The sequence below is a fragment of the Micropterus salmoides genome, unplaced genomic scaffold (genome assembly GCF_014851395.1).
Source record: "Micropterus salmoides isolate LMB-PRFRI ecotype aquatic unplaced genomic scaffold, ASM1485139v1 Ms_hic_scaffold_5, whole genome shotgun sequence".
NCBI classification, from domain to species: domain Eukaryota; kingdom Metazoa; phylum Chordata; class Actinopteri; order Centrarchiformes; family Centrarchidae; genus Micropterus; species Micropterus salmoides.
In genome coordinates, this window is record NW_024044237.1 from 9,755,674 (window position 1) to 9,769,076 (window position 13,403).

General features: G+C 42.4%; 1 protein-coding gene across 4 annotated transcripts; it reads right to left on the bottom strand.

The window, feature by feature from the left end:
• Positions 1-786: 786 nt before the first annotated feature.
• Positions 787-11,414, bottom strand: smad5 (SMAD family member 5). Of its 4 annotated transcripts, none has more exons than XM_038699604.1 (7): positions 11,171-11,414; positions 6,964-7,896; positions 5,287-5,574; positions 4,156-4,263; positions 2,387-2,608; positions 2,019-2,275; positions 787-1,890 (listed from the first exon to the last, which is right to left on the bottom strand). In XM_038699604.1, the coding sequence occupies exons 2-7, from the start codon at positions 7,364-7,366 to the stop codon at positions 1,747-1,749; spliced, it is 1,422 nt and encodes a 473-aa protein (XP_038555532.1). In that variant the 5' UTR covers positions 7,367-7,896; positions 11,171-11,414; the 3' UTR covers positions 787-1,746. The 4 variants fall into 4 exon arrangements, with proteins under 4 accessions (XP_038555532.1, XP_038555531.1, XP_038555534.1 ...); XM_038699603.1 differs by lacking the exon at positions 11,171-11,414 and adding an exon at positions 10,657-10,813; XM_038699606.1 differs by lacking the exon at positions 11,171-11,414 and adding an exon at positions 9,977-9,995.
• Positions 11,415-13,403: the final 1,989 nt, after the last annotated feature.

Below are 13,403 nucleotides of genomic sequence, written 5' to 3' on the forward strand. Positions count from 1 at the left end.
TTGTAAATGTTCGGTGACCCACCTTTAAGACATTTACGGTAATACTAACGTGGACCAATGGGAAGTAGTCTGTTGTTTGATAGATTATGTATATACCATTGGATTTAATATCTGCTGGGTTAAGGTTTTATCAGTTTTTCACAAGGCCGGTTTCCAGGGGCCAGGGTATTTATTAAACCATCAGTATGCCTTAATTTAGCAAATCTAGAAGAAAATGTGAATAGAAACGTTGACATTCTTGAAGATGTTTCACCTATCAACAGGCTTCTTCAGTTAACCCGAGCTCCGTATGTGACTTTCTGAAACACACACTTGTCACATTATCATTATGCTTGGATTAGGATAACATCTTAATTAAAATAAGTAAAAAAGAAAACATCCATTTGAATGAATTTCACATCACAACCAATAACATTTTACTTTTATTGGTTGAATATCATAAAGAACACTATTATTGTGAGCCACATTAGATTTATTGACACCACTGTCCTTTTTTTGCTATGGTGCTTTTATGGGTTTACCATGGCAACTGAAGACTTTTTTCAGTAGGATCACTGTTATTAGATGTTAAAAATCAAACAGCTAGTCAAACAAGATGTGTTGGAAATCTATAATCAGCATTTCATTAACAGAATCAATCTCTTGTGTACATCTGTACACATGCATGGCCATTGTTGTTACTGTCCATCCATCTTGAACATGTTTCACGTATGATAGGATATAATTTCTGCTCGTTTGCATCCTGCCAAAAATCGCTAAACCATAAAAGAGCAGACAGACCATATGAACAATCATTGTTACCAAATAACATGTTTATTTCATTGAGCTAATGAAGTCAATTAACATAATGCCTTGGTACCCCCGCCAAAATTTAATATGCCTTCAAAAAAAAAAAAAAAAAAATTCCATGAGTGCACAATATTGTTAATACAGTGAGTATTGAAAATACAGTCACTCTTCCTTGAACTCGAGAGTACAAACAAGAATCAATAATGATGATGTCCATTGTCTGATTATATCATAAATGACTACTTCTATTGCAATAGATGTAACATTCACAATGTTGTTAGCTTATGGCATGTTAAACTTGTTCAGTGATTGATCTCCCATATCGAAAACGATCAGGTTGGCATACGTAACCTTCTCTTAAAGGCAGTAGCTCAGTGTTCATTTCTAGCAGTACAGACTATAAAAAGAAAGCATGTTATATCTGAGCCTAATGGTAAACATTATCGTGTCTATATCTTAATTGTAAATATCTGACATTGAGACAACAATGTACGAAAAGTGTTCAGTAAAATTCCAATTTGTCTGTCTGACGTAAGGCAGAGTAGTGAAACTGTTCTGCTTCGTTAAAAACTACACATACAGAGAAATAAAAACATTTAAGAAAACAAAACTTGATGCAAAAATTAGATTCAAACTTGACAATGGAGCCCTCACTTCTTGCAGGTGTTGTTGCATTGTCGAGCAGTAGTTTGTCCGTGTCGTTACTGCTACTTGGGCATTCCTTGTTCCTCTCTTCCTCCACGCATTTGCTTTTAACGTTACTCTGTTTCAACAACTGAATCCGGCTGCTGCTGTTGCTGAATTTCCAGCCAGAGTTCAACATCCCTTCCCAAAGTTAAGTGTAAACAGTTCAGCCTTTAAGACCACCTTAAATTATAAATCACTGGAGGGGGGAGTAAAGAATGTTAAAAAGAAAAACAAAAAGTAAGACCTCCCAAGCTCCAACAAGTCCCATCATTAGGACACGGAGGAGATTGGGTTGAGAGGTGAACCCATTTGTGTTAGCACCTTGTCCAGCCACTGGAGGGGCCCATGCAGGTGCACCTCAATCCAGCAGGGGGTGCTAGTGACGTCCTGTCGGTGATACTCTGCTCCCCAGCCCTATGGAGGAGGCAGAAAGAGTTAACAGTGATGCAGACACTGCTGATGTTTGCCTCTTGTTAAAAGAAAGGATGAGAAATGTCTAACTGTGCCTGCTTTATGTTCTCCCCTGTCTTCTATTTACTTACCTTGACAAAGCTCATCCTAATGGTACACATCTTGGTAAGCTCATAGACCGCCTCAAAGCCGTGGTTGACTGACTGGGCCAGAAGCTGAGCAAACTCCTGGTTGTTGAAAATCTTGAGGCTACATCCGCTTGGGATCTTGCAGACAGTAGTGGGATGGAAGCCGTGGTGGTAATTACAGTTACGGCTCTGGACAAAAATACTAGTGTCACTGAGGCACTCTGCGTACACCTCCCCTCCCACATAGTACAGGTGCACTCCTGGTTAACAGAGACAAGACAACAGACTGTCAGGACATTTAAACCACAGTGCAGCAGGAACAAAATTTATACCAAAACACCTCTTCTGCTGCGTGGGACTGTTCGCCGTACCTTTGCCGATGTGTCTGCGGGTGTTCTCGATTGTCGAGTTGCGGTTGACGTTGGACAGCAGCCCGAGGCAGAAGCGGTTCTTGTTGTTCGAAGGGTCAGTGAAGCCATCTACCAGCACACTGGTTGACGAGGCATGGTAAGCCTCACCTACACGATTGTTGAGTTCATAGTAGACGATAGAGCACCAGTGGCTCGGTTCCTCATACTCCACTGGTTGCACATCTGGGAAATTGCGCAACAGGTCAGGCAAAACCAGGTGAGCCATAAAGTTAGCTGAAGACATCTTCCCACACACAAAAATAATTTAGAAGGCATAAGACATTGATTAAAGCAATAAATAATAAAACAATATGTTTTCAGTTACAAAGTTGTACTGTGAGGAGTCTCACTGCTGTATATAAATCTGTCACTATGTCTCTATTACTAGTGCCCAAATGTCTTCAATTCCCATTATGACAAAAACAGAAATTCTTCAAAATTCTAACTAACTGAACATAAAAATCATACAGCATACTGGTATATTAACAATTACAAAAGCCCTTTGGGACAGGACTCATTAATCAGGGATCAACTGGATGTGTGTGACCTCTGATATATAGCAATTGTAAGTCACTTTGGATAAAAGCGTCAGCTAAATGACTAAATGTAAATGTGTAGGTCATGAGCCTTCAGAGCGAAGCGATAACAATACATTTCCCAGCCGTTCACATATCAAATCAGTTCTATGGAGGCAGTCCACCCCGCAGTCTGGATAGAAATCTTACTAGTTTACATTACACAGGTCTAGCTAGTCTGGCCTTGGAAGCGGTATTTCCGAACAGCATTTATTTTCTTCTTTGTAAATACAGGCTTCCAATTAGGACTGAATGTTGGATTCAAACACATCTAAAACTGCGGTTAAGACTGGGCAATAAATGTGATGAGGACATTCTTATCCCTACAAACTTTTAGACATGGACCGCGTGTTCTTACAGACAAAGGCACATAGCAAAAAAAAAAGAAAAGAAAAAAAGAAAATAGATGGCTCTCTCGCTCATTTCAACAACACAAAAAGCTGTTCCTTGCTTTCCTCTGGCCTGGAAAAGGGTCCACTGCAGTACAAGTTTTGTGCCTTCCACCACAGCATCCTTAAACAAAGCTCCCCAGCGGTAACTATTGTGTGTGCTGCATTTGCTTTATGCTTACTGTATGTGTGTGTTTGCTTGTGAGGCCGTGTACAAAATGAAGACAAACCTCCCCTGTGGACAATAAAGACTATCTATGCATTGTCAAGTGGAGTGCATTTCATTCAGTTGCACAAATAAATGTCGAGACAGAGTAGAAACTTTTTACTGCAATTTTCTAGGGCTGCCCCTTTATAGTCGACTAAACTGTTTAAGAGTCAATCATCTTGTCATTAGTGGGTCAAACACCATTCGGGAGCTGCACCCTGTCAGATGAAGGATCAGCTCTAATTAGCGGTCTTATTGGCTGGCTCTACACACCTACCACAGGAGCTTTGGACAGCCGGGAGGCCAGTTTGATGGCAGGAAATGCAGTACTGAGGTGATTTACAGGACTACTAGTCTAATCGCGTTCTCAGCGGTGTGTAACGTTAACTGCTATGCCACGTCTTGGATTTTCATAAGACTTCAAACAGTATGTCTGTGAAGGTTTTCAGTCATCTAGGTCATAGTTATCCAAAGAAGGTTAAAGTGAACGTAACGTTCTTTTGGATTCAAACAGTATCTGTATTTCTTTTAGTCAGTCTAAATGTGTGCACCCCTCACCTCCTCTGGCCATGTTCTGCGGCACCACGCTGCTGCTCGTTTCCATGGACTGGCTCTCCTGGCCCAGCTGCTCGTCAGGGGGCATGTAGGCTGGGGGTGGGGTGTCAGCTGAGACATTAAGAGAGCAGTTAGAGAGGATGAGACCAGTTGTTGCTGCAGGCAAATAATCGCACACACACATTCATCACAGGATCTGTACCCCGGAAATGGTGTCAGATTTCACATATCCCTCACTTGCTAACCCACATGCTAACCCATTCCCGACAGAGATGCAATATGAGCTTTCCAAGCACACAGAAAAAACAATGCGAAAAACCTCCAGTTAAACTGCAGTGAGGAAATGTCGACGATTATGATGCTTCTGAGTGTAGACTACGACGATTAGGGCTTTTCAGCACAAATGGGAGCTCAAATCCTAAATTGCCATTAAAAACTTTTTCCTGCCCGACTGCCTGCAGCCATCTGATGCGTCAGCAGATCTGGACTGGAGCAGAATAGAGCACTAGTCACCAGACACACACATCAGCAGTAACATCCGCACACACACTGAAATGAGAGAATAATCCAAATTGTCAAATGTCATTTCTCCAGTATACCAAGGCTACTGAAAAGGACAGAAAGGAATGTCTCCTTTGGGTGATATTTCTTCACATTACATGCATCTGATATAATGGGACAGAAAGGCTGCCTGGTCCACTTAGTTAGTGCCCTTACAGCAGCCAGCAGCCCTGGCTCTGGTGGACACTGCTTAGCTGGCATTTCCTTTGTTCTCATTTAGGCGTGTAGCGTGATTTGGATGAACGTAATAACTTGACCTGGTTAGAGTACTGTAAAGAACAGCACTCAGTGCATAGTGAAGAAGTGCATGGGTTTTAAACTTGTAGTAGGTATAAAGATGGAACTGTATGATATTCGGGTAAACCCTAGACTAGTTTTGTAAATGAAACAAATATTAAAATAGATTAATCTGAGCTTTGGTAAATGTCTGCTGTCGCTTGATTGTAAACACCCCAATATAAAATGTTCCTACTAGCGTTTATTAACAGCTAGCCTCTTGTTGGCCATGTGACAGAAAAATACAATAATTAGGCATCTTGCCTAGGGTCAGGTACACGAGTATATTTGGCATACCTGGGAGCTGGAATGGACTGGAGGGCCCCGAGCTGGCAGGAGAGTTTGGGTAAGTACCACTGCTGGCTGGAGAAGGAGGATACGGAGAGTTGGGAGAGATGGGAAAAGAACCGCCTCCACCTCCTCCGCTGCTGCTTCCGCCCCCGCTGTGAGGCTGCTGGAAGGACTCCGGAAAGGTGGCGTTCAGGGGCATGTGCGGCTCATTGTGGGTGAGATTGCGGAATTGTACCAGCAGACTGTGCTGTGGGTTGAACTCACTATGCCGCGGTACCAGGACAGGAGGGAGCACTGGATGGTGGAACAAAGAAGGCAGGGGAGGAAAATGAGTTAAATTAAGGACAGTCAGGGGAAGAAAGGTCTTTTCTCATCATTTAGAAAGCTAACGGTCATTATATGCAAGGAGCTCATGTCTACTGCACACATCTTTAACCTGAAAACCTTTTGATGTATGGTTTTTACCGTGCTTAAAGGTTTTTCCTTGTTAATAATGTATCCTTTTCCATTATCAACACGGAAATGCAGCCAATGTTTGAAAGAGAAGCCTCGATGCGCACACTCCCGGAAAAGTAGCTGTGGTGCACACCCACATATAACACGAGGGCTGCAACTACCAATTATTTTCTCGTGTCATCATTTGACCCATAAAATGGCAGAAAATGAAAGTGAAAATTTCCCTGAAGTCTTATTTCATTCAACCAACAATAAAAAAAACAAAAACAAAGTTATTACATTTAAAAAACACAGACCAAGATCAAATCGGAGAAGCTAAAACCAGACACTGGAGTTTTTGCTTGATGAATTACTTAATGAATCAATTAATTTTCCATCGATTTACTGATAGGTTAATTCTTTGGCTCTACAACACACAAACAAATCACTGTAGGGCCAAAATATGTTAATATGTGTGACAGTGTTGTAGCCTTTTTGGATATGGTGTTCTTGATATTAATATGATAGACATGGTATTTTTATTACTTTTGTTTCCCCAGCCTTGATTTTCCATCTCCTGACTTTAAACGTCATGACTCCAAGGCTGTCACTCCAAAGCTTTGCTTTAAACGATATGACACGCAGTCTCTCCTGACCGACATGTGATCCATATCCTTCAACTGGTCAATACAGAGCTGGGAATCCCAAGTCAACCCAGCGTCAGAAAGGCTGTCCCCTCAGTGTCATCTATCAGTGGATGTGACTGACAGAGAGGTGGGGGTAGTAGTGATGAGAAAGTGCTGTGGAGTTTAGTCTGAGTGGTTTATGCATTTAGCAAGCTACTCTTTGGTGCCACACCCTATCTGGAGTGCTTGAGGCATATAATCTAATAAGACTCCAAAAGAGCTAGTGATATTGATTTTCTGTGAAATGGAGGGGGTGGGTAGAACAGGCCTGTGTGATGACAGCCTCCTGACCTTTGTGGATTTGTTTTCCAGCTCCACAGTTTATGCAGAGCTCTAGCTAAGAGATGTGCAGAGCTCCACTCGGGTCTAATCTGTCTCATATTTGCTGTTATCCAGTAATTTACCCTCCCCACCGTTTCAGTTATGCGTTACAAACAGATTGGCAAGTTATCCATTTAAATACGACAAATAACGTTGAACATTAAACTTTCCGTATAACATCCCCCCCCAGTCAGGTCGATGTTCTTTGACTAAGCTATTCGGGGACAACATGAGTACCTACCAGGACTCTCCACTCGCTTGTAGTGATATGGGTTGATGCAGACCTCCTTCTGTTTGGAGCCAAACGGGTACTCGCACACCTCCAGGGGCTTGAGCTCGTGGTGGGACTGCAGGTCTGGCCAGCGCCACACTCTGCAGTAGATTACGTGAGGCAGACCTTTCCTGTGGGAAACCTGTAGCCGGCCGTCCAGTGATCTTGGAATGGTAACGCACTTGCTGGGCTGCCCGGGGCAGCTCAGAGCTTTCTCCAGGTCCTCCATGGCGCCTTTCTTCTTCTTCAGCTTTTTCACGAGCGCATCCACTGCCTTTTCTGCCCATTTCTCCTCCTCGTCTCCCTGCTTCCAGCCAAGCAGGCGTTTGACTGCTGGACTTGTGAAGGAGAAGAGACTGGACATGGAGGTCATGCTGGAGGCTGTAGTGTAGGTAGAAAAGGGAGGATTCGCTCCAGGGGGGACCAAGGTGGTCTACAAGTCCCCTGCTGAGGATATCCAACTAGCGTTAGTTGCCTAAGTGTGTGGTCAACAAGAGAAACCACTTCAGTGTGTGTGAATGTGTCAGAGTATGAGAGGCCAACAGAGATGAGGGGTGGGGTAGTGGAGAGGGGACTTTAGCCTTGTCTGACCAAGGACAGGAAGCAGGGGAGGGAGGGAGTCAGCAAGCAGGACGCAGCTGCTGCTGCTCAGGAAGGGCCCTGCAGCAAGCTGTCCGAAGCTGGGTCACCACCACTGATGGAGGGAGGGAGGGAGGGGGAGGGGGGGCTGCAGGAGCTGGGATCAGGACCTCTGTCGAACTGATGTGGTGCAGCAGGTCTCACCAGTACAAGTTGACAGGCTAAATAAGGAAGTGACTTCTTCTCAACAACAATAACTCCCAGCTCCTCTCTGGATTGACTTCTCCAACCAGTGCACAGTGAGTATTCTACTCCACCAGCCTCCTGCAAAACAATAAAGAGAGCAGATACATGTAAAGATCAGCAATACACCCAGATGTTCTGAATTATATGGATATAGATAAACAAGCAAGCATCCCTAACATTTGTAAATCACATCACAATTAATATTCATTTATGAATAAAGTTTGAACCTCAGCACAATGTGACAAACTGTTCTCACTCAACAGGATGATCAAATCAAAAAGTCATTTGTTCCCTTTTAGATTCGACACATAATTCCCATAAAGAGACGAAGTCTTACTGAAACTTTGACACAATCATCTGTTAGGTGTTGTATGTAGAACTTGCAGACAGTCACGCATATGAAAATGGCCCCCAATCAACATGTTAAGCTGGTCTACCAGACAGCAAGGTTTATACACTAGAAAATGTGAGGATGACAGCAGAGGTGTGGACAGCACCTGTTACATTAAAAAAAAAAAATCAAGGTCTAGTTAGGTTAAAAAAGCAGCACAGCTGATTGTAAATACTGTCGTGGTAAAAGAAGCAACCTATTGCCTAGCTTGTCTATCACCAGACAGGAGAATAAAATGACTAATCTTGCCTTAAATAAAAATTTGAAGTCAAATTAGTAACAAGGAAAATAATGAAAACATATGTTTTACAAAACTGTTTCTCTAATTTAATATATTTTGCCATTATTGATATGATTTAAATTATCTCAGTAATTTATGCATTGCACAACCACAAAAAAACATAATACTGAATCACCACCTTAAAAATGTATGAACTATTGCATCTTGTTTTCATTGAGGGTCCCTATAAACTACTGTTTCCATCATCTCCTAATGAAACTCAGTGTTTCAAACAGTCTTCCTGATGTACGACTATACTAATGGAACAAACCACGCTGTGATATGTAACACTTTTGTCCATATCATGCAGCCGCAGCAAGCAGACAGACATACACATGTACCCTGCAGCAGCAGCTGTTTGGGGGCTTGTGAAACCGGCCTTTAGTCAAAAAGGATGTGACCACAATGAGCCGCTTCCTCCCTCATCCCATCTCTGCCCCGATCCCTCCCTTCCAGCACACAGCTGTCCAACAGCACTGCACCCACTTCCACAGCTCATTGTTCTACATACACATGAAAGCGGGGGGGGGATGTAGGCATACACACAAAAAATACTGCCTTTACTGTCATTCACCAGACTACATTCCAGCATCTGTTTCCACATAGCCTGATCAGTCAGAGATCTGGATGCAGCCCCTTTTAGACTGGTTCAACAGTGATTCATCAGTTCACTGTAGAGGGTGAGCAATGGCAAGGGACAGATTTCAACATAAGGACATGTTCAATCTCCCTGAAACAAGTAGAAACATTTCGTTTGAGTAACATGTTGCAGGCGTAACTTACCTGAATGGACAACTGCAAGTGCTGATTTGCATCTGAATTACTAACCCTTCAGATAAAGCTGATCATCTGTGCAAACTGATAACAATTCACACTGATAGCCTTCTGTGCTTTCACCATCAAAGGCTAGAAATCAAATCAATCTCGACTTAGTATACATTTTACAAAGTCACATTGTGAAAGGGGGGTTGGGGGCTGAAGCCCCTAATTTACTGATACACAGCCTAAATGACCGGTGCCCTTAATTAAAAATGGTTAGTGGTTTGTCCTACAGAAATCATCAGCAGTTCCTCCTCTGATTGTATACTGTGATATCAACAGTATGATACATTTTGTATGAGGAAAAATGCAGTCCCAAGAAAATTCCAAATTGACACATGGTACAACCACTGCTATATTATTTATATGCTAACTATTGTCCAAAAGAAGTTTTTTGCACAATGTTCATACATTTTAACAGTTCAAAGCACAAGGTACTTTCCGTTTAAGAAAACATGCCAGGACTGTTTTGGAAACAGCTCTTTCCAAAAGCACAAACCCCTCCATAGAAAGAGGGAAAGAAGAAACCTGGAGCTGGTAAGCAATATTGGCCAGCATAAGTAGCTGTTTATCACAGTTTGGTCTCTTCCGAGTTAAACTAATGAGTCATTCTCGCTTTAACAAGGCCTACATAAACACGCAACATGGCATAACTCAAGAATACTTACTTGGTTGACCGTGTGAAATCTGTCTGAAATGTTTGACGTGTATGAAGTACAGGGAATAGACATTATGGAAGGTATTCGGTAACGTTAGCCGTTAGCACGCCAGAGAAACAGAGAAAAGTGACTCAGAAAGACGCATCTAAAGTTACACAAATCCCAAACTGTTGTAAAAATAGCTTTTAGTGTTGCTGTAATTTAACTGTACCTCGAAAATATGCAGAGTCATATATAATAGATTATTTCAGTGGCATTAGCTCACACTGGCATGTAGCAAGCTAATGTAACTAACAGTTAAATTACCCTCGAGTTATTGCTAATAGCTTAGCTTGCGTTAACGCTAACAGAACTTGTTTAATGTTAGCTTAAATTTATATTCCGATACCTCATATGAACTCTCACTATCTAGTTTACTGTTTAACGCTTTAGGACATTGTTTCCTCTTTAACTTTTACTTTCTGAGCCCAGGTTTTCTAACTCTTAACGATTAGCCTAAGCTACTTCACCCTTCCTCCATTCCAGAAACTTTTCCAACTTCTCTCACAGGCTAAGCTATGCTAGCTGTTAGCCCAGCCCTCAGAGGGAAAGTGGCGAACCTCTGCCCAGCGTACCCTGCTGATGTATCTCACTGGAGTTCACTTCTTCTCTTTCAGTAACAAAAAGTTAACGATCGTTTACACACATACCTTCTAACAATGCACGCAAGCCATGGCGATGAGTGTTGTTGTAACGTTTACGCGGTAGTTCCTACTTTCTTAGAGATTTTCTCTCGTTTTTCCACCGCTTCTTCCCTCCGTCTCTCCATGCCATGTCCTCCAGATCCTGGACACAAGTAGACTGGAGAGGCGGAGTGCATATTACTCCGCTTTCCTGACAAACTAGTGCTTTCTTTGGCGATTGAGGTGAGGAGGATTTGGTAACTTTGCCTAAAACATACTACTACAACACAAGCTAAAACAGCTGTTTTATATCCAAAAGCTGGACATGCAATGGCTAACTTTTCTAAGTGTTCATTTGCTTCCCTTACGGTTAGACAATTAAGAGGACTTTTCCGACTGAACAAACGTTTTCCACTTTTGACAGTTATTACGGTCATAAACGTTAATTGCAACATCAGCAGCTGGACTTGTAACAAACCAAACACCAGCACTGATCTTAACACGTTTTTCGTGTTTCGGTGTATGAAGTTGGAATTCTTACGGTGGTCGTGCTGCGGCTCTGGGACGTCTCACAAGTTGCTGGCTCCACTGAGTCTGGAGTGCTGTGGTTTGTTGTGCATTGTTGTCCTTTGTAGTCAGTTGTTCGATGCTTTAGCAGTCCCCCGAGTTGTTAATCCGTTTAACTTTAATTAAACACTCTAATAATTCTTATTTCCCACCCGCATCCGTAGACGAACCGCTACTCCTTAGCAGGACAATTTGGGAGTGCGGATTCTTCTTTCACTTTTAAGGGTCCAAATGAACTGCAGTGTCGATGTTCAACCACTAGTGGGCAACCTACACCCACCTTTGGGCTGTTATTTATATATATATTTATATTTATATATTTACATTTACTGGCACATTAATAAAACATGATTCTCTTGATGCCTTCCTTGAAGTGTTTCCTCTCCCATCTCATGCAGAGATGTAACATTAGTGGTAAAGGGTATTCTATTTCAAGTTCACATGGTTTATTTTAAATGTAATTTATTTTCATAAGATATTGCTCTATACTATAAATTAAACATTTTATGTACAAGCAATATAGTTTGTGAGATGTACAGTATCTCACAAAAGTGACTACACCCCTCACATTTTTGTAAATATTTGATTATATTTTTCCATGTGACAACACTGAAGAAATGACACTTTGCTACAATGTAAAGTAGTGAGTGTAAAGCTTGTATAACAGTGTAAATTTGCTGTCCCTTCAAAATAACACATCACAAAGCCATTAATGTCTAAACCGCTGTCAACAAAAGTGAGTACACCCCTAAGTGAAAATGTTCAAATTGGGCCCAATTAGCCATTTTCCCTCCCCGGTGTCATGTGACTCATTAGTGTTACAAGGTCTCAGGTGTGAATGGGGAGCAGGTGTGTTAAATTTGGTGTTATCGCTCTCACACTCCCTCATACTGGTCACTAGAAGTTCAATATGGCGCCTCATGGCAAAGAACTCTCTGAGGATCTGAAAAAAAGAATGGTTGCTCTACATAAAGATGGCCTAGGCTATAAGAAGATTGCCCAGACCCTGAAACTGAGCTGCAGCATGGTGGCCAAGACCATACAGCGGTTCAACAGGACAAGTTCCACTCAGAACGCCTCGCCATGTTTGACCTAAGAAGTTGAGTGCACATGCTCAGCGTCATATCCAGAGGTTGTCTTTGGGAAACAGGCGTATGAGTGCTGCCAGCATTACTGCAGAGGTTGAAGGGGTGGGGGGTCAGCCTGTCAGTGCTCAGACCAGCAACCAGCTGAGGAGTACAAAGACAAGTGTGTCTTGCCTACAGTCAAGCATGGTGGTGGGAGTGTCCTGGTCTGGGGCTGCATGAGTGCTGCCGGCACTGAGGAGATACAGTTCATTGAAGGAATCATGAATGCCAACATGTACTGTGACATACTGAAGCAGAGCATGATCCCCTCCTTTCAGAGACTGGGTCGCAGGGCAGTATTCCAACATGGTAACGACCCCAAACACACCTCCAAGACGACCACTGCCTCGCTAAAGAAGCTGAGGGTAAAGGCGATGGACTGGCCAAGCATGTTTCCAGACCTACACCCTATTGAGCATCTGTGGGGCGTCCTCAATCGGAAGTTGGAGGAACGCAAGGTCTCTGACATCCACCAGCTCTGTGATGTCGTCATGGAGAAGTGGAAGAGGACTCCAGTGGCAACCTGTGAAGCTCTGGTGAACTATTGCCCAAGAGGGTTAAGGCAGTGCTGGAAAATAATGGTGGCCACACAATATTGACACTTTGGGCCCAATTTGAACACTTTCACTTAAGGGTAGACTCACTTTTGTTGCCAGCAGTTTAGACATTAATAGGTGTGTGAGGTTTTATTTTGAGGGAACAGCAAATTTACAGTTATACAAGCTGTACACTCCCTACTTTATATTGTAGCAAAGTGTCATTTCTTCAGTGTTGTCACATAAGATATAATCAAATATTTACAAAAATGTGAGGGGTATTCTCACTTTTGTGAGATCCTGTAAGGTGCCCATAAAATCTTATACTATTGTGCCGACTTTAGTTTGTGGCTGTACAAACTAAAAGGTACGTTAACTGCATGACAGGCTGAGTTTGATGGAAAAAACTATGCTTTTCTGTTTGTGAATGTACGTGAATATTAACACTGAATATCTGTGACTTTTATTAGGTTAACTGGACGACACAGTCCAAGGTCATCAGACTATCAATTATTACAGGAAAAGTTACACAACATAATTTGGG